General features: G+C 45.3%; 1 protein-coding gene across 1 annotated transcript in view; it reads right to left on the bottom strand.

Annotated features, from left to right (window-relative positions):
- GATA5 (GATA binding protein 5) overlaps window positions 1-24,626 on the bottom strand; it is a 106,970-nt gene that overhangs the window by 24,873 nt on the left and 57,471 nt on the right. Inside the window, exons 3-4 of the mRNA XM_069650752.1 lie at window positions 23,005-23,174; window positions 925-1,050 (exon numbers count right to left, since the gene is read on the bottom strand). Coding sequence (XP_069506853.1) covers window positions 925-1,050; window positions 23,005-23,174 — 296 coding nt within the window. The remainder of the gene's footprint in view (window positions 1-924; window positions 1,051-23,004; window positions 23,175-24,626) is intronic.

Below are 24,626 nucleotides of genomic sequence, written 5' to 3' on the forward strand. Positions count from 1 at the left end.
TCACCGCCTGACCTCAGGGTCTATGGCTGTTGATATAGGCTGATGCCAGGGTATGTATTGCAGCTGGCCACCACTGTCCTGGGGTGATGGCACAGCGGGCCTCATTATGAGTTGGGCAGTGCAGGTATAGTGCTGCGGTAATACCGTATACTGCCGCATTATCGCACCACCCAACTATGAGTTTGGTGGTAAGTTGGTGGATTCACCTCCAGCTGTCAGCTGGAGGTAAATCTGCCACCTTTGCACCACATTTCAGTGGAATTACAGCTGGCGGAATCACTGCCCCTGTAATTCCACCCAAATCCCCCATGGAGTCCTATGGACTCCAATTAAATGGGGACTAACAACGCCACTGCAACGTGTAATCCGGTGGTAATACCACCGGACCAAGTGGCGGTAACGGTATTACAGTTCAGTGGTATCTTGGCAGATTTAGCACTGAGATACTACGTACTAAGCCCCTGTGACAGAAGCCCCTCATGCAAACATCATGTACAGACTGCAGTCGTTGCATAGAGTCTTCTTGATAACTGACCTGTGTAGCTTTGTGAACAGGTTGCACATTCTGCCAAATGGCCTGGGGTCGTACATGACCCCTTCCGCCAGACCCAGTTTTGCACATTGCATGCTGGGACATGTAGGTCCATAGTCACGATTGGAAACATGACTATAATTCCCAGCATGCGATGTGAAAAGGCTACCCTGGCTGAAAGTGTCACGCATGAGTTAAATAGGCATCTATGACTATACGCATTGCTGGCCAGTCGGCTGTTGCACGCCCTGTGCCACTTGCTGTGCAGGGAACTAATGCTGTGCAATAACAGGCTCGCTGCTAGTGCTACCTTGATGTCGTGTTCAGGCCACATGCGGTGCGCCGCCATCTTGGATAAGCGCGTTTACAATACACAGGTGGTGCACACCTACCCCATGCAGCTTCATGTACAGGCCACAGGCGTTGCACACGGGCTCCCCCTCCGTGTTCCGTCTCCAGAGTGTGGTAGTGGTGGTGTGGCAATTGGTGCAGCAAAGACCTGCCCGTCTCGACGACGACTATGGAGAAAGAGAGGAAGATACGTGTGATTAAAGCGGTCCAGGGCATAGCAGCGCCAGTCTCAAGGTCTGGCCTTAGGCAGCAGGGTTAGCTCGCTAAAACACACATACTGCACTATGCATTGTCAGGCTTTGGGACAGCAGAGCCAGCTCGCTTAGACACACATACTGCACTATGCATGATCAGGCTAAAACACACATACTGCACTATGCATGGTCAGGCTTTGGGACAGCAGAGCCAGCTCGCTAAAACACACATACTGCACTATGCATGATCAGGCTAAAACACACATACTGCACTATGCATGGTCAGGCTTTGGGACAGCAGAGCCAGCTCGCTAAAACACACATACTGCACTATGCATGATCAGGCTAAAACACACATACTGCACTATGCATGGTCAGGCTTTGGGACAGCAGAGCCAGCTCGCTAAAACACGCATACTCCATTATGCATGGTCAGGCTTTGGAACAGCAGGGCCAGCTCGCTAAAACACACACACTGCACTATGCATGGTCAGGCTTTGGAACAGCAGAGCCAGCTCGCTAAAACACGCATACTGCACTATGCAACGTCAGGATTTGGGACAGCAGGGCCAGCTCGCTAAAACACGCATACTGCACTATGCATGGTCAGGGTTTGGGACAGCAGAGCCAGCTCGCTAAAACACACACACTGCACTTTGCATGGTCAGGCTTTGGAACAGCAGAGCCAGCTCGCTAAAACACACACACTGCACTATGCATGGTCAGGCTTTGGAACAGCAGAGCCAGCTCGCTAAAACACGCATACTCCATTATGCATGGTCAGGCTTTGGAACAGCAGGGCCAGCTCGCTAAAACACACACACTGCACTATGCATGGTCAGGCTTTGGGACAGCAGAGCCAGCTCGCTAAAACACGCATACTGCACTATGCATGGTCAGGGTTTGGGACAGCAGAGCCAGCTCGCTAAAACACACACACTGCACTTTGCATGGTCAGGCTTTGGAACAGCAGAGCCAGCTCGCTAAAACACACACACTGCACTATGCATGGTCAGGCTTTGGAACAGCAGAGCCAGCTCACTAAAACACGCATACTCCATTATGCATGGTCAGGCTTTGGAACAGCAGGGCCAGCTCGCTAAAACACACACACTGCACTATGCATGGTCAGGCTTTGGAACAGCAGAGCCAGCTCGCTAAAACACGCATACTGCACTATGCAACGTCAGGGTTTGGGACAGCAGAGCCAGCTCGCTAAAACACGCATACTGCACTATGCATGGTCAGGGTTTGGGACAGCAGAGCCAGCTCGCTAAAACACACACACTGCACTTTGCATGGTCAGGCTTTGGAACAGCAGAGCCAGCTCGCTAAAACACACACACTGCACTATGCATGGTCAGGCTTTGGAACAGCAGAGCCAGCTCGCTAAAACACGCATACTCCATTATGCATGGTCATGCTTTGGAACAGCAGGGCCAGCTCGCTAAAACACACACACTGCACTATGCATGGTCAGGCTTTGGAACAGCAGAGCCAGCTCGCTAAAACACTCATACTGCACTATGCAACGTCAGGATTTGGGACAGCAGAGCCAGCTCGCTAAAACACGCATACTGCACTATGCATGGTCAGGGTTTGGGACAGCAAAGCCAGCTCACTAAAACACTTTTTGGGGCATCGATTCAGATCTCCCGGATGCCAGCTTACGTATTCTGGCACAATATGATATGATATATTGTATTTGTATCGCGCTCATACACACGTGTTTCAGAGCGCGAAGAGGCAAGGGAGGAGAACAAGAGAGGATAAAAACAACGTTCTTACTAGGCCCAGTGACATTGAGAACGTGCACGTGCAGGCGTGAGGGGAGAGGTGGAAAGTGCTGAGCAAGGGATAAAAACAACAACAACTGGTAGTTCAGCCAGCGGGTGGCAAGTTCAAGATAAAAAGCGTAGACAAGGGGTGTCTGATAAGTGCAGGTAAGGGGACTTTAGGGTTACAGATACAGACCCAAGTGCAAGGGTTACCATCTTTGTGCCCATCCCGATTTATTTCAGTTGGCAAGGTTTGATATGGCACCCTCGGGTGCCATCCGGGTGTACACGTGGTTTGCAGCCAAGAATTGCCCTACTGTAGAACTACCCATGCCTCATGGACAGTCCCACTTCCACTCGGAATAGTGGTGGCATGAATCGGGCAGAGACACGTCCCTGTTTAGGGAGAGGCATCTTGGAGCATCATGAAGTGGTTTTGTCTGTGTCTAAGAGAAGTCTTGGCCAAATGAGGCGGCCAACATCTCCCAAGGGATTCCCGACTGGCAGTCGAATAGTGTTGCAACAACAAGGGGTGCAGTGGGGATCTTTGCCATTAACCCAATTACCATCATCTATTTTGTACTGTATCATCCGTAGCAGAAAGAATGGAAGGAAGCTTTGGCAGAGCCAATTGGGATCTTTTGTGTAGGCATGGGAAAGGCACTACCTTAATGGCATTAACTGGCCATAAAATGGCAACAGCTGGAAATGGTGTGAGTACCTGGGCATATGATTGTAGTTCCTTGGAAATGCCTGAATAATACCTGTTCAGAGCTGTTAGCTTGGCCAATGCTTGCCTTTAACTGTACTCCAGTACAAGGAACATACGTGAGGACACACACTGCTTATAAATCACATGACTTGAGACACACTTGGTCAATGCATTCATATTACATCAGTAGAACATTTACAGCTGCAATTAAGCCATTAACTCTCAGTAGACTGCTTACAAATAACACTGTCAGGCCTTTTACAAAACATTTGATGTTACTGCTTGATAGCGATACCTCAACGAGATCCCAGGAGCATGTATTTTGAGTATGAACAGGCAGGTAGTTGGTGGAAATGGCCAGATTAGCATAACCATGTGTGGTCAATCGGTGGGTAAATAACCAAACAACACCCATAAACCGTGTGTTCCTCCTCACATCTCACCCCCTCCTATCGGCGCTCCAGTGCAAGAGTTAAGCATCACCTAATTGTATGGAAGTCAGATGGGTGAATTTTTACAGTTAATGAAGAGACCGTTTCCTTTTAAAGTTGTTGGTTTGATCTACTTTCAACTCAGAGCTTTCAAAGTGAACCTTGTCAAGAGAGCATTGCTGTGCTTTGTGTCTAAAGGGATTGTCAAGCTAGAGGAATAATAGGAAAATAGTTGACAGTGGAGAAGGAGACCAGGCTTATAAAATGGCAGGACATCATTCAATCATTCATTGTGGCCGACCTTTCCCAATGGGTCCTCGTGTGGATTGATTCGGTGGATTATGGAGACATTAGAACATTCCAATGATGGCGCGCCGCTGTAAGCAATGGGCCTGCCAAGGGCCTTAATGACCATTACAAGGTTATTTACGTGCCCTATTTAAGAATAGGTGACATGTTTAGAACTGAACATTGGTTTCAGCTTGACTGGTGAATATGTAACTCGTTCAAAAAAAAGTCTTGGTTACTCTTTTATTATTCTGTTGCACATACATGTTAGCAGCCTCTATTTCCTCCAGTGTTTTCCGCAGCCGCATTCCTGGTTTTCCTTGTAAACCCTCAAAGACTAAATGTAGTTGGAATGCCATGCAAGGAATTCATTATGTGTCCCTACTTAGTGCAGAGTCCACGACTGCAATCAGTTGCAACTGTATTTTTGTATTTGTATGTATTGAATAACAAGGGTGTTATATTGAACAGGAATGATTGACAAAGTAGGCAATTACGTGGAATGGCGGCAGTGCCTGTTTGGGGTGCATTTAAAGGCCCCAGATAGAAGTCCCTTTGACATTAATGGAAGGATTTTAAACACTGAAACAAAAAAGGCCTGGCCTTTGTTTTTGTTTTTCAAGTAAAATTAAAGAGCCATGTGGAAAGGGATCTACCTGTCATTACCAATGGAAAAACAGCATTTTAATTTACAAAAGAAGGAGGAATCAAAGATCCCTGTGACATGGAAAACAGGATTTTCAAACACTGAAAACAAAAACGGCCTGCACGTGTGTGCAAATAAAAATGGTTTTTGAAAAAAGTAAAAGTGAAAAAAATATCTCTGCTCACGGAAAAATGTTAGGAAAACAAAACATGATGTGTGGGTTGACAAAGAGCAATGTATATTATGTTTCACCCACAAAACGTTAGTGACATTTGAAGATCCACTATGTCTTCATGAAAAAAATGTCAGCCCAAGGCAGACCCTTATGTGGGCTAAACTTCACAAGGACATCTCCCACTTCCATCCTGGATCCTCTACCATCTAATGACCAACCGCAATAAAACTGTCCTGCTAAAGGCGTCAAATTCAGTGTTCCCCTGAAAATTGCTGGCTCTGAAAGCAGGGACTTCAAGAAAAATCAACCTTGGCTTCAGTGGGACTAATATGTGTGAAAATTGGGGCACCCACTTCAAAGAGCAATCGTTCAACACAAAAGAGACTGATAAAGGCACAGGCTGACCCAGTGAAAATATATTGCCGGAAGCAGTAGCTGGACCATTTGTCCCACATGAACATTCACAATTTATTTAAAATGACTATTATAATTCAGGCCTTTTTCTCAGCCATCATAAGGCAGACAGATTTCATCTATGTAACATTTTTAATGTAATTTCCAGGTGATTTTGGGGATATAAAATTCATCTTCATGTGACTCTGGCAATTGTAAGGGCCAGTTAAACTAGGTTTCTGGCTGATTTGAACATGTTCCAAATGTGAGAGTTGGTGAGCGGGTGAAGATTGAAATCAGGGATATGCTTAATAACTTATACATTCATAACTGTTGTGCTTTTTATGGAAATGGCAGAAAGGTGCCACATGGCCGTGCTACATGATACAGATGAGGTGGTTGGCTTATCTAATTCCCTATGATTAGCTGAAACAGAAAATATGTTTAGTCTGGTAGCTGCTAGTAAGATTCTGAAGTTGTGATTCATAACTCGTTTTTGCCAAAAAAGTACAAAGGAGAACAAAGGGCGATGGCAAATGGGAATTTCCATATGCTGCTTCAGACCTCTAAACCAATCCTGACATGGAGGAGAAAGAAGGGTAACTGTCCAATCCTAGTAGCAGGGATTTTGCAGGGTACTTCCCCAAGATTGTAAAATTGGTGGTGTCATCACTGCTATATAAGGGGGACAGCATTAAGACAGAGAGACAGAAAAAGGACAAAGAGAAGAGACAGACCGTCAGGAAGGCTGCTGAAACTTACCATTTGACAGCTGTAAGGGGACACCAGAGCAGATTGCTGAGAGTGCATCTGGGTGAAGCTGTCTATCTCTAGGAAGGCCTCAAAGCTGACTGGGTCCTATGGTGGAGAGCGGGAGGCCATATTTGAAAGTGGAGTGACCAGAGCCATGCCCTATCTTTCCAGAGTGTCCTGAGATGCAGATGGCTTTCCTGAACCTTAAACAGAGGCTTGCTATGTAAGTAGAACTGAGCCCTGGGAAACCAAAAGGTGGTGGAGTCTGCTTGCCTTGAATCCTTTCCCTTTATAGTGGGCGGGGCTGAAGGGGAAAAAACTGTGTAGATCTTCAGCCTATTTAACCAAACATATTAATTTAATTGATTCCCCATTTGACAGACCACTACAGGTGGATTTTGTTAAAATTCCAAATTAACAAAGCTCACTTGCCAGTGTGCACTGAAAACTATAGCTTATAAATTAATTGGGTAATCTGTGTTGTCCAGGTGACCCAGACTTCTTTAAGGAAGAGGGGTGTCTTTGTTTTTAAATCAGTCCAACCTTTTTATCCAGCTTCTCCAACACAGGCCTTTCAGTAAGGGGGGTCTGACATCCAAAATTCCCAAAAGCATTCCAATTTTCCTGTCTGAATTTCCCAACCCATACCAAAGCAAGGGGGTGTGGGAGGGTCTGAAAAACAAAGCAATAAATCACACTGTGTTTATTTTAAGCCACAAGTCTGGGTGGAATTATAATTGTCATATGTATTTTTACCAATCTTGAAATCCTACTGCTACCCTTTTAAGCCTGCCGGAAAATCAAAATCGCACATTACATAAGTGCCTTTGTTATTGATCAGTGTAATTATTTCATGAAGTGAAATTTGCAGAAAGTGAACAAGTGTAATTGTGTTCTTTTGAACTCACTTTTGTGATTTATTTATGCTGAGAGAAGTTGGTTGGGTTGTGCCATGGATAAAGTGTGTTTAACATTTTCGTGCTAAATGCTATCACTTTAATTTAAATAAATACCAATATATTTCCTGTACAGCGGCCTGGTTCTTGGCTCATTGGTAGCTCAGCGGAGAGGGACCCAAGGGCCATGATATGTGTCTGAGATTGGGCTAAAAAAGAATCTATTAAACAGTTTGTTGTGTCACCACTTGAGTGGGGAGGGAAGGTACTCCCTGTGTTGAGGGTGACTTCTCAATAAACCGTTACACCTGCGTAAGGTGTCTTTAGGAAAGAGCACTGTTGCAATGAATGATGTTAGCCGGATAATGAAGGGATAAGAGTTGGAGCACAGTCGAGGGACAGGAGGACATAGCAATATTTGTTGACACATTTCCATGGTCAGTTTCGATGGGAAGTCGGGGGCTATTTGGATTCGTTCCTTGCAAGCAGATGGTGTCTGAGCTAGTTTTGAAGAGTTCCACTGAAGAGGTGGCTTCGATGTCCTGGGCAGAGCATTCTAGTCAGAGAGGCAACAGGGCAGCTAAAAGGTGATAGCAACTGATCCTACATGCATTACTTTATGTGCAGCATTACGCATTGGATACTGGAGAATAAACAACCAAACTCAACCCAGCACATTCTGAAATCCCTTCCTGCTAATGCTAACCTTGTCTAGTGCTAACAGTGATTAATGCCCTACTTGACTACATAAAAGGAGTAGAACACAGTCATCCAGAATCACTAATCCCATACTGTGATGCCCTTCCAGGCAGCCCTGGTGCTATACGTTAAGCCTGATGATAGCTAAGCGCCCTACAGATGCCAAATAACGGACCATAATAATCATTAGATGTGTCATTGGTGCTCCCCCATTTCCTTTCGTTTGTCTCATGCAAATTGGATACTGCTTTAAACTGTATCAGAGTATCCCTCAACTCTGACCCTCAAGAGAAAATGTCACTCCTTCCTTCCAGGATATCCACACAACGTCACAGCTGCAGCTTTTCATGTGCAGAGCAGGCTTCCCAGCAACAACCTCACAGCTGCAGCTTTTCATGTGCAGAGCAGGCTTCCCAGAAACAACCTCACAGCTGCAGCTTTTCATGTTCAGAGCAGGCTTCCCAGCAACAACCTCACAGCTGCAGCTTTTCATGGGCAGACCAGGTGTCCCAGCAACAACCTCACAGCTGCAGGTGTTCATATGCAGAGCAGGCTTCCAAGCAACAACCTCACAGCTGCAGCTTTTCGTATGCAGGGCAGGCTTCCCAGCAACAACCTTACAGCTGCAGTTTTTCATGTGCAGAGCAAACTTCCCAGCAGCATCCTTGAGTTGGCCCTTCAGGTAACCAACCATTCCCGGGTTCTTTTATTTATGCGCTGAATACCGCAGACCTGTCTCTAAGCGCGGGACCAGGATTCCAACCTGTGTTGCTCTGCATTGTGTGTGCTTCCAAGACAAGCACCTTGCCCATAAGCTATCCTCGCGGCCCACCTTTCATCACAAGGGGGGGACTGTGGCAGAGGAGTTTGGGGAGGAGTGGTGCGTGCAGGTGGTTCCCAGAGGAGCACCCCCCCGGCGCAACCCCAAAATGAAACTGCCCATGAAGGAGGGATGCCAGGAGAGTAGGCACAGGGTCATGGACTCAACTGGGAACTCACAATTGCAAGCCCGTCCTCATTGGCTGGTGTACTCAGAGCCATCCAGCGACCTCGCCTATAGAACAGAGCATTTTCACATTATGCCCGTGATTCGAGACTGCTCAGGGGCCAACTGAGGGGCTGTCTTAGGGTTTCCGATCTGTGCCTTTTTTTGTTGCAGCCTGCGGCAGCGTCTCAAAGTGCTCAGAAGTGCTGGTAAAACAATATGTTTGTGCAGATTCATTTAAAAACATGGTATCAAAATGCAGTCTAATTTTGCAACCTCATTTTCCAATTAAACATAATGTTATCACCATAGAGCTCAGTAAAATCCCACTGGCCTCCCAGTACAACACTATTTAAACACGATGATGGTACAACATACATTTAAATCCAGTCATCACCATACAGATCCGAATAAACTCATCTAGGGCACAGCAGAGACACCCTCACTCTATTGACACCACAACACAGCTCTTTTCCAACTCACTGAGATCACAGTGCAGTTCTGTGTCACCTGCATGGCACCACAATATGAGAGGGCAATCAGACACACAATGCAGCTTAACGTAATCCATATAACACCACTCTACAGTTTGATTCAAATGTACTAATCCCCTAATTTGCCTCGATATATACAACAAAAAACGACCGTACAGCCCTCTCTAAGCCCAATGGGATCACAATGAAGCACCATTGCAACTCAATGAAGCACAAGACAGCTCCATGTCATTCCAATGACATTACAACAAAAAGGCCAATTTAAATACTATACAGTCTGAGCACACCTGAATCTCATCACAATACAGCGACGTTTATGCTCACTGACATCACAATACAGCTCCATTTTATGCTTTCTTCTTTTAAATGTATTTTTATTTGTATAAGATTTTCAATTACAAATTCTCTTATGGGACAAACATATGCAGCAGGTGTGGTATAGATATAGACTTAGATCTATTTGTCCATCATGCTATAACATAGCAAAAGAACTTTACTGCGCTTAATAAAGAGTTTCACCTCTCTGATGTCCATAATCAACAAGATAAGGAAGGGGATTTGGGGGACGGAGGGACGGGAAGCGGTAGTAGGTCCCTTAATGAGCCAAACTAGAAGAAAAGCACTAAATACAATACAACAGAAAGTAGCTCCATGTAAACCCAATGACAACGCAATTTAGCTCCATGCATAGCCATTATATTTGAATACATCTCAATGTTAATCTAATAGTATCACACAACACCATCTCGTATTAAACCCAATGACATCCAATGACATCATAAAACAGCACCATTTAATATCGAATAAGCACACAGACCCACTCAAGCCAGAATATATCATAATACAGATAAAGTTAACCCAGAATCAATCGCAATACAGCATCCATCACAATGAAAACCTAATGTACCAATGTAATAATGTCAATAGTCTAAGAGCTGTGTAGTGTAACCACTTGGTTTTCTTCCTTTTTCCCTTATGTTGTTGATCTTTGTAGTCATACGTAAGCAATAATCCCCCAGCAATGGGGAGGCATTGCAACTTCAGGTAATGCCCCAGTGCCCATATATACAGGCCAGAGTGAAGCCCGTAAGACTAGGATACTAAAAGCATGTTTTTCTGTTCCGAAACGCTCTGGCCGCAGGGGAAGGGAATCAAGGTCCCTTTTCCCTTTCCATGGCCGCCATGGAAACTGGCCTGTCTGGGAGCGGACTCTGTGGAGACAGAAGAGTTACTAGTGCATCCACTCCTCAAATAGCCTGAAAATAAGGTAAGTGGCGGTAAGGGACGGGGTAGGAATTGTGGGGATGGGGAAGAGGAAGGGGAGGTTAGAACCACTCACCTGGTTCCCCGGTGGCGGAAGATGGTGGCCTCCAGCCGCGAGGAGGCTCGGAGCAGAGGAATTACCATCTGGTAACATGCATTCTCCGAGCCTCCCCATTTTCTGAGAGGCTGCACCCCCACGGCCCACTGAGGACGAATGTATTATAATGTAAAAGTACCTTGTGCACTATAAACATTTTAAATAGAAGAAAATAAATAAATAAATAAACTACTGCCATTACAATACAGCACAATTGAAACCCAATCAGACGAAAATAAGTCTGCATTTGAAATGAAAGACATCACAGTACAATTCCATTTACACTCAATTAATTCTCAATGCAGGTCACATTAAAACAAATGGCACATGAATGCAGCACAATTAACTGTAATTTACATCACATAATTATCTCATTGGAGACCCGAGACATTGCAATGCAACTCAATTGAAACACTTTGAAATCACAGTCCAACTATTTAATTATATTTTATTGCTTATGGTGCAAAGCTAGCGAAGGGGGCAGCATTGATTGGCCTCGGCCTTTCATATAGTAGCTCAGTACTGCTGGTGAAATGAGGGAGGATTTTAAATTGTCCCGAAGGTATTCTTGAAAGAGCAACATTTTTAGTGTTTTGAGGAGCTCGAAGATTGTGGGGGCATTTCGAGCCACTCCTGGCATTAAGTTAAAGGTAGTCGGAAGTATCAGAAGAAGGACTGCTTGCAAGTCTTCTCTTTGCCGGATAGCTTAGACTCCAACCTTTAGATATTTCTGCTGCGTGATGTGTGAGAGTTTCCAGAGATGTGGAGTTTAGCCGCCAACTATGATGGGGTTTCCTTCCAGACTGCTTTGTAGGTGATACATGAAGTTATAAATCTGACCCTGTGAAGGATGGCGAGCCAGTGAAGCTCACGCAGTGTAAGAGATATTGGGCCTCATTACGAGTTTGGAAGCAGCCATGCCCTTAAGAAGTGGACCCTGAATGGGGAAATACCGGGCCATTCCAACCTTGGAGGACCCGGTATTTCCCCATTCAGGGAACACATCCCCCTTCCCATTTTAGCCCCCAAAGGGCTCAATGGGAATGGGGAGGAGGTAACTACGGGCCCGTTAATAACAGGCCTGTTGTTAGCTCCCTGGTCCCCTCGCGGGTCCTGCAAAGGACGTCTGGTCTGACCAGACGTACAGAGAGGGTCCCGCAAGGGAACCTTGCAATAGGGTGGAATGGAATTAACGACACCGGCACCTTTACCGGTGCTGTTAAACCCATTCCGCCTGCCTCGTAATGAGGCCCATTATGTCGAATTTGCAAGCACCTTTAATGAGGCGGGCAGCCGAATGGTGGGCTGCCTTTAGACAGGCCAGGTGTATGGCTGGAAGCCCCGTTATTTATTTATTCATTTATTTATTTGCATTTGTATAGCGCACTTGCAGCCCGGAGGCATCGAGGCACTGTTACAAGAATTTTGTAGGGAGTTTTGATTCATATGTTGACGGGCGACCCAGAGTTCTCTTTGTTACAGGTACAAACTACATGAAGTGCAGGTGTGATCAGAGATACATACAGATAATTAATGCAATGAGGTCATTTTTACATAGTGATCATTGACAGCATACTTTCAGACAAAAAAGCTTGGTTTTGATTGCTTTGCGGAATGCTTGGTGGGACTCGATCATTCTTAGGTGAGAGGGGAGTGCATTCCAATGGGTGGCGGCCAGTGTAGGAAAACTGGAGCCCCCAGCGCTGACTTTTCGAGTCTTAGGCATGAGAATCATGTTGGAGAATCCCTTCCTCAGAGGTCTTGTGGCGGTGTGCTGGGTGATTCTTTGAGCCAGGTACGGGGGTCCAAGTTCATGGAGGCATTTATGTGTGAGGGTGAGGGTTTTGAAGACAATTCTCTCTTTGACAGGGAGCCAGTGAGCCTGCCTTCTCACTACAGAAATGTGGTCTTTTCTTGAGGTTCATGTGGCTGCCCTGAGGGCATTGTTTTGAACCAGTTGGAGTTTGGTCAGATTTTTGCAAGAGGTCCATGCGAGGAGGGCATTACAATAATCCAGCCTTGATCCAATTATTGCCCTAGCAATGGTGAAGCAATTCTGGCGCGATAAGAAGGGTCTGGCTGCATTAAGAACTTTGGAATAATAGGCTGACAAGGAAGCAATGGCATTAACTTGTCTATCCATGGTCAGATCCGAATCTAAGTAGACTCCAAGTGTCTTGACGTTGTTGGCGACCTTGATGGGAATACTATCAATGGTAAATGATATGTACTGCTGATCGAGGTTTCACAGGGTGGTGGGTGACCCTATAAGCAGAAGTTCAATGTTTTCACTGTTGAGGCATAGCCAATTTTCTGCCATCCAGGACTGGATAGTGGAGTAGATGGTGGTGAGAATGTTCATATCTGCTTCATAGTCACCAGTGAGTGGGATAAGCACCTGTGTGTCATCCGCATAATTAGTATACAATATGCACAAGGAGTCAAGGATGCTGAACAAAGGCCTCTTGAAGAGGTTGTATAGCGTGGGCACGATACAGGAGCCCTGTGGAACTCGACATTTGATGTGGCTCGGGGTGGCACAGGCTGAGTCAGAGAAGACTTTCATGGCCCTCTCTTGGAGAAAGGAGGTTATCCAGTCACACGCTTTAGGAGAGAAGTTGTCCTCAGTCGCAAGATGGCGGCAGAGTGTCGTGATCCACCAAGTCAAAGGCTGCAGATAGGTCCAGGAGCAGAAGGAGCGCAGGTTTGCCTGTGTCTCTCAGATCGTCCATTTGATTCTTTAAGTTTAGGAGAGCCGTTTCGGTGCCATGTCGTGGGCGGAAGCCAGATTGCCGCAGGCCGAGGAGACCGTTATCTTCCAGGAATTTTTGGACTTGCAGGTAGGCTACTTTGTCCAGAATTTTAAGTAAGAATGTGATGGTGGTAATGGGCCTATAGTTCCCTGGGACTGTTGGGTCAAGGGATGTTTTTTTAAGGAGCGGGCATAGCCAAGCTTCCTTAAGTCCAGTTGGAACGTGGCCAGCCTGGAAGGACGAGGTAATGAATGCGGTTAAGAAAGGTGCCAGGATGTGTGCCGAGTCTTTGATGAGTTGGGCTGGGCAAGCATCCATCTTGAAGTTAGAAGGTTTAATGGATTTGAGCAGGGCGATAACTTCCAAATCTGTCATATCTTTAAAGTCAAAAGGTGGGGAGGATTTTACTTTGGTTGGCGCTGGAGTTTTCTGTGCAGGTTGGCTATAAGTAGGTTAAGAGCTTTTTGATGGCCGCAAATTTTGGTTTGCAGAGTATTGAGCTTGTCTAACATGGCAGACTGAATGCTGTTGCACCAGCTTTTGTCCTTGAGGAGAGAGGGTGGGGGAGTGGATGGTTTTTCCAGCTCTCTGAAGACCTGGAATGGTGATGGGACCTGGAGGTCTATAAATAATCTGCATAGTAATGGTGCAATTGTGGGAGACATTGATTTTAAGTGGGAGGCAGTCACAATTGTGACCAAGTTGCACTTCAGCTTCTCTAATAGCAAGGGTATCCTTGGCGATAAGGGCCACTCCCCCACCTCTCTGGGAATTACGGTCTTTTCTGAAAATGGTATACCCTGTAGGGATGGTGAGCGATAGTGCCCAGCCCAACTTTCATTAAGCCAGGTTTCTGGAATTATTAAGAGGTTGAGGTTATCCTTGATGATGAGGTCATTGATGTCAAGGGCATGGGCTGGTACTGAGCGTGCGTTGACCAGAGCACAGCTAAGAGTGTGAATCATTGATGATGTGTCCATGGCCAGTGTGTTTGGCATGGGCCACCATGTGGAAGTCATGTAGGAGGATGAAGGGTGGATATTGAAGAGTGTGGAGATATGCAGCCACACAGTTTGCACCTTTTTGGCTATATGCTTTCGGAAGGAAAGGCTACTGCCAACAATGAACCCCAGGGCATTGGGCGATATTGGCAGCTGTAGGATGAATCCATCCATTGCACAAGTGATTGTTTGATGGGAAACAAATTTGGTCTTGGTGGGTTTCAGTTTCAGCGAGGCATTTGACATCCATTTTGGATGGTCACCAGGCATTTTAAGAGGCAAGCAATGTCCTGGGTCCACTGGCCTTAAGGTGCAGCTGAATGTCATCAGTGGACTGATGGATGGCTTCGGAGCCATTTAGGAGAGTTCCCAAGCATTCCATGTGTAGATTGAAGATGATTTGGGTGATGCTGGAACCTTGAGGGACCCCACATGTTACTGGGACTCGGTTGGATGAGCCCATCTGTATGATCTAATGTTTGCCGGAACAGTAGGATGAAACCCATTTTATTGCATTTATAGAGAAGCCCATCCTGTTTGGGAGGGGGGAGAGGAGTGTTAGGTGGTTGACTGTGTTGAAGGTAGTAAGAGGACTAGGAGGCACAGAGATGTGTGTTCCTTTGGGCTGTGCACTTTGTACCACTACTTTTCAACGGATTTGATAGAGCGTTTTCTGGTGTATTCTAGAGTGTGGATGGTTTCACTTTGAATTAATGAGACTTTAGTAGCACGCAGAGTTCCTCTATTTCTTTGGCAAAGTGATTGAACATATCCAGAAGAGCAGAGGAAATCCCTGTAGTGGGGAATGTTGCAATGGTGGCCACTATTGTGCCTAGCAGGAAATTCTTGAGGGGCAACGTTCAATTGCATAGCGTTTAGCCTAGCCTTTGTGGTGTAGCTTTATGAATAATAGGAGAAGAGGGACTGCATATGGTCAGCAGTGCTGGACCAGGGGGAGGTGGTATGGGCATGGCAGGAGTGAGAGGGATGGGAATGCAAGGTTGACTGTGTGGCTTTTGACATGTGTGTGGAGAGCACAATCTGTTTAAGGACCCAGGAGTCGTGGAGTCGGTCAGAGAGAATAGAGAGTCACAGAGGTGTTTTGCTGGTTGGAAGTCAGGGACCTTAAAGCCTCTGATATGGATGTTATTAGAGTAGGAGAACAGTGCCAAGGGGAGAATGCTGGAGAGATCCATGATGAAGTTACTACTCCCTGGGGGGGGGGCTGTAAATAAGGTGGAATGTAATTGAGCCATTGTTTGAGATGGGAATCTGGCATGAGAGGGATTCAAAGGAGATGTAGGTGGGGGTCAGGATTACTGTGCAGTGCCAGTAGATCTTATGAATGACTGCTCCAAAATGGCCCACACGGTCAGTATGTTCAATACTGTAGCTTTGGGGTAGAGGTATGCTGAAGATGTAGGGGGAGGAGTCATTAATAGGGCATTGGGTTCCTTTTTGGTTATAAGGTTGGTGATGTTGGTGGCTTGTGAGGCCGCTCAGGGGGGTTTAACCACCATAACAGGAAGGATGCAAATAGTAGGTGAGTGCTTCATGCATTTAGCAGGATTTTGACGCGGTTCGCCACGCTAGCTGCTGAGGGGGCGGCTTTGGGAGTTTGGATGTGCTATCCCTGTAGAGGATCAGAATGGGTTATGGTAAGAGTAGACACACGGTGATGCCTATCTGGTGTACGCGAGGGGGAGACTAAAAGGCCCTTGGTCCATCCCAGGCCTTAACAGGGCCAAACAGGAATTGCCCCTTTCTTCACCTGCCTCGCTTTGGACGCCCAGGTGAGAGATGCCCTGTGATCTATTTGCTAAGAAGAAAAAGGAAAGGGCCGAGCTGAGCAGGTTTATTTTATTTATTTATTTATTTGCATTTATAAAGCACGCAGAACTGCCCTGAGGCATCGTGGCACTGTTACAGCAGGCTTAATCTTAGACATAGGTATAGAGTAGGGGTGTCACGGTATTAGTTTTATGACGGTACGATAACCTTCTTGCCAAATGATGGTATATCATGGTTATCGCAGTATAGCAGGTGGAGTTAACCAATCTTAACAAATATTTTCTAAAAGGTCATAAATTGTCAGATTTATCATCACAAACAAAACCAGGCACCCAGGGCCAGAATTGGGCTTTTCAACATACTTTCCACTGAAATGTCACCCCTTGCTTCCACCAAACATAAACACACGTGTGGAGAGGAGGAGGGGGGAGCCCTGCTGAGAGTGACAAAGCAAACTGAATAGCTTTTCTTAAGTGGTCATTAGGCTTTTAGCTCCCTCACTGGCTACTGGTGAAGATGTACATGTTGCCATCTTTATAACCTGCATGTCACAGATCAATGGAGGCTGATGGTAGTATACGCTTGTGCGCATACACACACTCACACGCACGTTCTCTTTACGTTACAACCTTTAGTTTACTTGTGGGCCAAAAGGTGTTCAGTAATCACGGACATGTTACCCTTTGGTATGGCAGCAGGGAATACCCACAGAGATGAGTGAATTTCGTAGTGTGACTCATTATATGTAAATTCAATGATAGAAACAGGGAAATCCCCATTGTCATATGTTTAGGAAACATTATTCATTATAAATATATAGACCCCAAAGCCGCCAACCCAAAGTAAAGCCTTTTCCTTCTTGGCACTGTATTTATTCTTCCTTTTGCTAACATATTGATTTTGTGTCAGACACATGTGGTTTATGGAATGGCATTAAAAACTGCTCCAACTGAAACTACTTGTCAGACGGCACATCCAACAGTGCAAGACCAAGACTGTGCAGCACTTGCTTACTGCAGCCTTTCCAAATCAGATTGAGAAGCACACTTAACGGTATAAACGGTATACCGGTATAAACAATGTGACGGTTATTATTGTTTAATTGAGTGGTTCACGGTATCTTTAACGGTATACCGTTATACCGTTACATCCCTAGTATAGAGTAACAGTCGGTTGCAATAGTACATTGATAGATGGTATGAGACCGAGAGGGTCAACGAGTTATGCTTTGCTGTGGTTACAGTGCAAGCACAACTGTGCATGTTTAAACATTAGCAGAATACAAAGGTTTTTAGGTTTTTGCGAAAGGTGGTGTATGATTTTTCATTCCTTAGTGAGGTTGGTAAGGCATTCCAGTTTTTGGGTGCGAGGTGTTGCAAGCTAGATCCTCCAGCTCTGGATCTTTTGAACGTGGGAACATAGATCTGGTTGGCACGGTGGGCTCTAGTGGGTCTGTTAGTGGCGTTGAGGGTGATCCTCAGAGTGGCTCTACGACATTACCAGTGTGCTCAATAGCATCGCAATATAAGTAATGAGACCACAGATGTGGCCCAGTGGCCCTAGGTCTTGATTAAAAAGCATCAAAGACCGAAATGGGCTTGACTGCATCACTGAAGAGCGTATTGCTACCACGACAACATTAATAACGTCAGAGTGGCAACAACACGAGTGAAGGTCTAACAAAATCACACAAATGTTTGGCGACATCACAGAATTCCAATGACATCATAAAAGGGATGGGTGACATCACAAAAGAGCTCCAAGACTTCATAATATGACTCATTCCAAAAAGTTGAATCTTTTTTCTAATTCTGTAAATTGCGATTCAAACTTATTTTTTCAAAAATAACTTTCCTTCCCATTTTCATCTTGGCCTATGAGTACACTGAACCTTCGGTGTGATGATCTTGATTCTAGGCTGCGTGGGAGTGGAAGGTTCTTGCTTTTTCGCATTTCCTGGCTGGATTTCCATGAGTAGGATGGGACTCATTACCAGTATGGTGAAATTACCATTGGTATTTCTTCCATATTCAGTTACCATTACTGCCATTTAGCCTCCAGATCTGCTGTTAGTTTTAATTTCAATATGGAGACCCATAGGACTTGATTGGGGTCTAGAGAAATTACCTATAGTGGTAGGTCCTCAATTTATTTAGAGGTGAAGTGGTGAAAAAACCTCCAGCCAAGGTCTGGCGGTATTTCCTCCACTTTCCATCTAAATTTGGAATGTTGTGGTGTGGTAAAAGTGGTCATAATTCTGTTACCGCTACTTTTTTCCCCACCACTTGTAACAAGGCCCTATGTAATTCTCCATAGGTTTGTCCAAGAGGCTCACCCCGTGGGGCTAAATGCCCTCTGCAAAAGGGGCTATTAATCTGTGGCCAGTGACTTTCTGTAACCCCGATAATAGAAAGTGGGGTGCAGGGAGCTGTCATGACCCAAACAGGAAGATGTCAGAATTAAGTAAAGATTTGAGCTTCCATGACTATACATTAAGCACAAATTCACAAAGTGAAAATGGCGCATTCTTTTATTTTAGGAATTTGCACATTCATGCTATCCTAATTTGTGCCGCTATGCAGTGATTATATCGAATATAAAATAACTAATGAAATTACAACAAATACGAAAGTAATTAATTTGGGAAAAAACTAGAAATACGGTTGGGAGTGGGAATAGTGGTTTTGGGATGGGCAAATAGTCACACAAAAAGGGTGGTTTTGGGGGGGGCAACCCCCTGCCCCAAAACAACGAAAAAGATATGTGTTATTTTGGTATTAGTTGTTTTGGGATTCGATGAAATCACATGTAACCTAAAAAAAAGTTGAATTTCGGCCTCTTTTATGCATCAGGCTAGTTCTTGAAAGATGACGCAATCCTCGGAAAATGCTCCGCTTTAGAGAGTAACTGTGACACGTGCCATTTTTTCAGTGGATCTGCCAGCATGTTTGGGAAGAAAGGGGTAAGGGGTCTACCTCCACTGTACACAACCTGCAGATGAAAGGCCTCTGTGCTTTGATGGCGCTTTCTCTCAAGAGTTGGACTTGGACAGAAAGTGTTTTTACGTCGCATTAATATTTTGCTTTTAAAAAGCTTGACAGCTTTGCCATAACAATGTGACACTTAGTTTATGCTTCAGAAGTTGCGGTATTTCCTAGGGGTCAGATTTCAGCTGAGCCACCCCCCCCCCCCTTTCCACGCTGAGACTCACTCTCGGATATCGAGAATACTAAACCCACATATTATGTAGTTGGCGAAAGCGGCTCGGCAGTCCCATTGAGGAGTATCTTTGGGGAGGCTCATAACGTTGGCGCAGTTCGGCAAATCGTTGTAAACCTTTCCAAACAAAGTATCGACCCAACTCTGCATATTTTTTTGGTTTCATGATCATCGGGGGGGTGGGGGGGGGCACACTTGTAGGATTGGCTCCGAAAATGTACAATTTCCCATTAAAAGGTTACGATTCACATTGTTTTAAAAAGCATGAACTCGGTGTGAACTCATTGTTAAAGGCATGTCATGGCTGGGCAGAAACAACAGAACCCAGAAAATTACAGACTTTTGGTTTTGGAAGTACCCATAAATGAACCTGTGCCATTGTAAAACAACCATGCCCTAGCTTTTATATGGCCATGCACTCTGGCCTCTGCCAACGGCCCCAAGCCATGGCCAGCAGCCATTTCAAGTGGCACAGTGGCCGCTTTGTGAGGGTTGGGGGGCTGGGCAAGGGCTCACCCATAGTGGACATTGGCTGTGTCCAGAGGCCATCGCCATTGGCATTCAGGAGAGTCTGGGGCATGCAGCTATGACCAGTGGCAACTTTGTGAGGCAAAATAAAAACAAGCACTTTTTTGGCGCTGAGGGGGGTTCCCCCCAAATCCCCCTTCCCCAACAGTTTTTAAGTATTCCTGACCCCCCAATCCCTTATCTGTCCATTCCACCCCCCCCCCCAAAAAAAAATCGATGAACTTTGTCGTTATTCTTTCCACGTTTAAAATGCAGGCGTTAGAAAGCATGGCGATGAAAGGGCGTCGTACCCTTGGGAGTAGTCTGTCAAAGTAGGGTGCCATGACCACAGGCAATGCACAATGGGCACTGCTGGCACAGATCCATAAATCACTAAAACACTGAAATTCATTGACAAACCATTGGTTAGAGGGGCATTGTTTTATTATCTGCCTTAATTAAACATGCACATTCAGTGCACATTGCAGTGCAAAATAAAAAAAAAAATGTATGGTTTCTAAAACAAAAACAAAGGGATGATGGCTGGAAGGTTTAGACTGAATCTTAACCACTGGCATTGCTCTGGGCAACCCTCCAGACCACCGTTCTTCACCTGCCAAGCCATTACAGAAGGGGAAAGACCATATGCAAATCAGACATGGCCCCATAGCAGTTCGGGCTGGACTGCCCCTTTTGACACTGAATTGAATCCTGGAAAAGGAAGAAACAGAGACTCTGTAAAGTTAAGCTGAGTCGCGCATAGCTAGATGGGGTGGGATCTTCCCAACATTGAAATGTATCATTATCCAGCAATTTGTGAAGTCAGTGAAAAATATATCACTGGCGAAGGAGTCACATGTTCTTTTATTGCATTAATTAGCAATAGGTGCCTAAACTACTATTTGTATTAAAAGGAGCATGCGCATTGTTTGTGCAATCAGTGAGGATTCTCAGACCAACCTTCATGTCACAGGAGGATAGCTCAGCAGCAACGTGCTTGCCTTGGAAGCAAGACGACATGGAGCAACACAGGTTCGATCCCCAGGTCCTTGCTTAGAAACCTCTGGGTATTAAGCGCGTTATAAATAACCTATCATATCATATCAATAGACAATGCCCAAAAGTCTCACCATCTGGTGGTGTGGGCCACTTGTGGGCGACAGTGTGAGCCCTTGAATTCATTGGAATTTAGAAACAACAAACTAATAAGTTACAAGTTACCATACCCCCATTACAAGTACTAATTGGGATATGGGGAAATGAACCTAAAGGGGAAGAAGACAAAATAGATCTACTCTCATGTATAGGACTGGTAATGGACGTTGCAAGACAATGCATGCAGAGGTAACAAAACACGAGTGATTCAAGAAAATGATGCTCGTGTATTTAAAAGAGCAGGTTTCAGAATGTCCAATATCATATGCCGATTGAGAGATTATAAGTGCAATTCTAAACCATTTTTTTCCAAAAGAAGTACCAGGGTGACACTGCAGTAGATATACCTGGGTCATGTGAAGCTCAGTCCTGCTTCAATCTTTTAGCGGAAGCTAATGGGTTCAATTTAGTAACATTAGCACGGAAGGAAATTACAGAAACGTGGGTGTACACAAACAAATCCCAAAGCTAAAGGACTGGAGCGATATTGTGAGACAGATATGATAGGTTATTTATAACGCGCTTAATACCCAGAGGTTTCTAAGCACGGTCCGGGGATCGAACCAGTGGTGTTCCATGTCGTCTTGCTTCCAAGGCGAGCACGTTGCCCCTGAGCTATCCTCCCGAGACAGGTGTTAAGATTGGAGGTAGTTATCCAAAAGATAAACTGAAGGAAATAGGAAGTCTGTTCCCAAATTAAGTAGAACGCCGCAGGGTTTGGGGGTGGGGGGAATGTGGAGGCAACACGTGCCATTATGAGTAATGGAGGAGAATCAGACGAATGCCGAGAAATAAAACACAATACGAGATATCATAAAGGATAACTCCTTCTTAATAATGTAGTCACACAATAATGCAAAATAATACTCTGAGAAAATAATAAAGGGTACCAAACGAGGAAAAGTGCTCCAAATGGTGTACTCTAAATGGATTGGTGAAAAACGTGTGTACTTGGACAGCATGCTTGGCTTATTCCCATATTGTCCTGATCAAAGGTCCAGATTGAGCAGTGGGATATCTGAGGGGCTAAATAATACAATCACTTAGAGAGACACACACACACACACACACACACACACCACCCCCCCCTCCTGCCCTGCCCCCCTCTGATTAGATCCAGACAAAACAGGAAGTGTGTGTGTGTCTTCAGGGTCCGGTTGTATGTAATGCATAAACATGTGCACCCCTAGGCTTGGCAGAAAGTGCAACATCTGGTGCAAATAATAACAGCAGTGCTTTTTGGACACGTGTTCCCAGAAGGCATTGTTCAACCGTATTTAAGCTGCAAGGCACCCTAGCAGAAGGGGTGCGGTCATGTGCAAAGCAATCCCGCCCCTTGCGTATCAGCTGTTTTGCATTTGAAGTGAAATACTTGAGGCATACAATAATTCTTAATTCTCCTACTGCAACAGGTGGACATAAGCAGTGGTTGTCACAAATAGCATCCTGTAGCATTATTAACGAAGCAGCCATCGACTAACTTAAGTTATTGGCCCTCGTCTACTTAAGAGACACAGGAAAGGTGCTTATGGACGGCAAGGGAAAACATCTTGGGTTATTGCCTGGATTCAAGCACAATAATGCTATTATGAATTGTTTTCGCTTTGACAGAGCTGTGTTCAAAGAGGGAGACTCCATACGAGGCTTGGGCTATTAGTTATGGGCTGTGCTTGGAGGCACCTGATTGGCTGTCCTGATCCCAACAATACAATCAACATGTTTATTTAGTTTTCGGTGAACTATTGCTGAAGTCTAGCATATTATGTTTAGCACTTAGAAGCTGCCAATCCTTCTGTAGGGTGCAGCCAGCACATACGTAGTTTTGTACTTGGAGTCTGATGCACATGGTAGGAGGAGAGGGCTTGCACAGGATGCAGGACTTCACACTCACCAGTCTCTTCTGGGGCTTGATGAGGGGCCGGTTGATTCCGTTCATCTTGTGGTAGAGCCCACAGGCGTTACACAAGTAGTGCCCTGTGCCATCTCGCCGCCACAGCGGAGTGGACATGGCTCCACAGTTCACGCATTCTCGGCCCTCGCCGGGGAACTCCTCCAGGTACTCTGTGGGGACAAGAAGAAAAGGTTAGAGGTGGGGTACTGTGGGGTGATCAGGGTCGGACCCAAATAAAAGTAGCCCACCCCTCGCCTCAAAAAAGTGGCCCACCCCTCGCCTCACGACCCTTGACCACTGATGACATCACCGGAAGTGATGTCATTTGAGCCCACCCCAAAGTGACATCCCAGGAAGCAATGAAACGCAACCTTTCACCACTTGACAAAACAGGAAGTGGCATTAAATAGCATTGTTCCTAAGTACACTAAATTACTGTGAAGCCAAGCAGACGTCCAAGGCCAAATGATAATATGTAATTGTATAGCACTTACGCTTAAGCTCTTTTTTTATAGAACAAATATGCATTCAATATCACCCAACCTCTGGTGGTACTTATTTATCAACCTAAGAAGGATGAAAGGCTTTTTGAAAAGAAAAAAAAATGTTTCTATTTTTTTTTCTTCCAAACCTGCTCAGGAATGGCCAGAGACCGGCCCCCACTCCCCAGGGACGAGGGGCCAATCCGACCCTGGGGGTGATGGATCTATTGGAAGTGAGGGTATTTCCAAGGGACCTGTGGAGCATGCGCCATCTAACCCTACTATGCATAGTTTCTGAATATGCTGGCCTATATTTGACTGTGTGGAAAACAAAGGATAGCCTGTTAGTCACATACAAAGCTACTTAAACCAATATATGCAATAGCCACAATCACCACTTTGAAAAAGAAACTACTAGAACGTTCGTTCTCCTTCCTAGTCCTGCGGATGTGCAGACATCCACGTGGCAGCCACTGAATCCGGAAGAAACCATTTGTAAGGGAGGTTGTATGCTTCTGTCCGAGCCAATATTGGTGAGCCCTTCCTCGTACCTCCCAGTCCACACTCCTCAATTTAAATAATTATTTCAAAAAAATAAAGCTGTCTTTACCGACAGTCCCACCTTGCACTATTCAGACAAAAAATTGCATGCATTAAATACCCACATTTTAACGGTATCAGGTAATATAATCGCGGTAAAAATGTCGCAGTAAAAAAATATCGCGGCAAAAATGCTGCTGTTTTTAACCCGGTAAAAGTGTGCCCCATTATACCATTGAAGGGGAGCACGGGTTGCGGGGGTGTGCCCCGCATGTTTTACATTGACTGCGGCGCAGAAACGGTGGCATTTTTGCCGCGATATTTTTTTATCACAGCAATTTTTGGAACTATTTTAACTATGGACATCAACAGAGCGGTGTGAGGAAAGGTACTTCCAAATGTAAACCCCTGTCTCAATTCCGAATGCATTCATTCTTAACCTTGCTTGAGTTAGTTGAAGGAAGATTTGGGTAATTGTGGCCATTTTGGTCCTAAGTGAAAAGATCTTTTTGCTAAGATCTTTTCACTGAAAGACTGATTTAGAAAGACTACTCTGTGACCGCACGATGCGGTCTTTCTAAATCCAACTGTCGCGCGCGC

This window comes from Ambystoma mexicanum, chromosome 3p (assembly GCF_040938575.1).
Source record: "Ambystoma mexicanum isolate Mex_15411 chromosome 3p, UKY_AmexF1_1, whole genome shotgun sequence".
NCBI lineage: Eukaryota > Metazoa > Chordata > Amphibia > Caudata > Ambystomatidae > Ambystoma > Ambystoma mexicanum.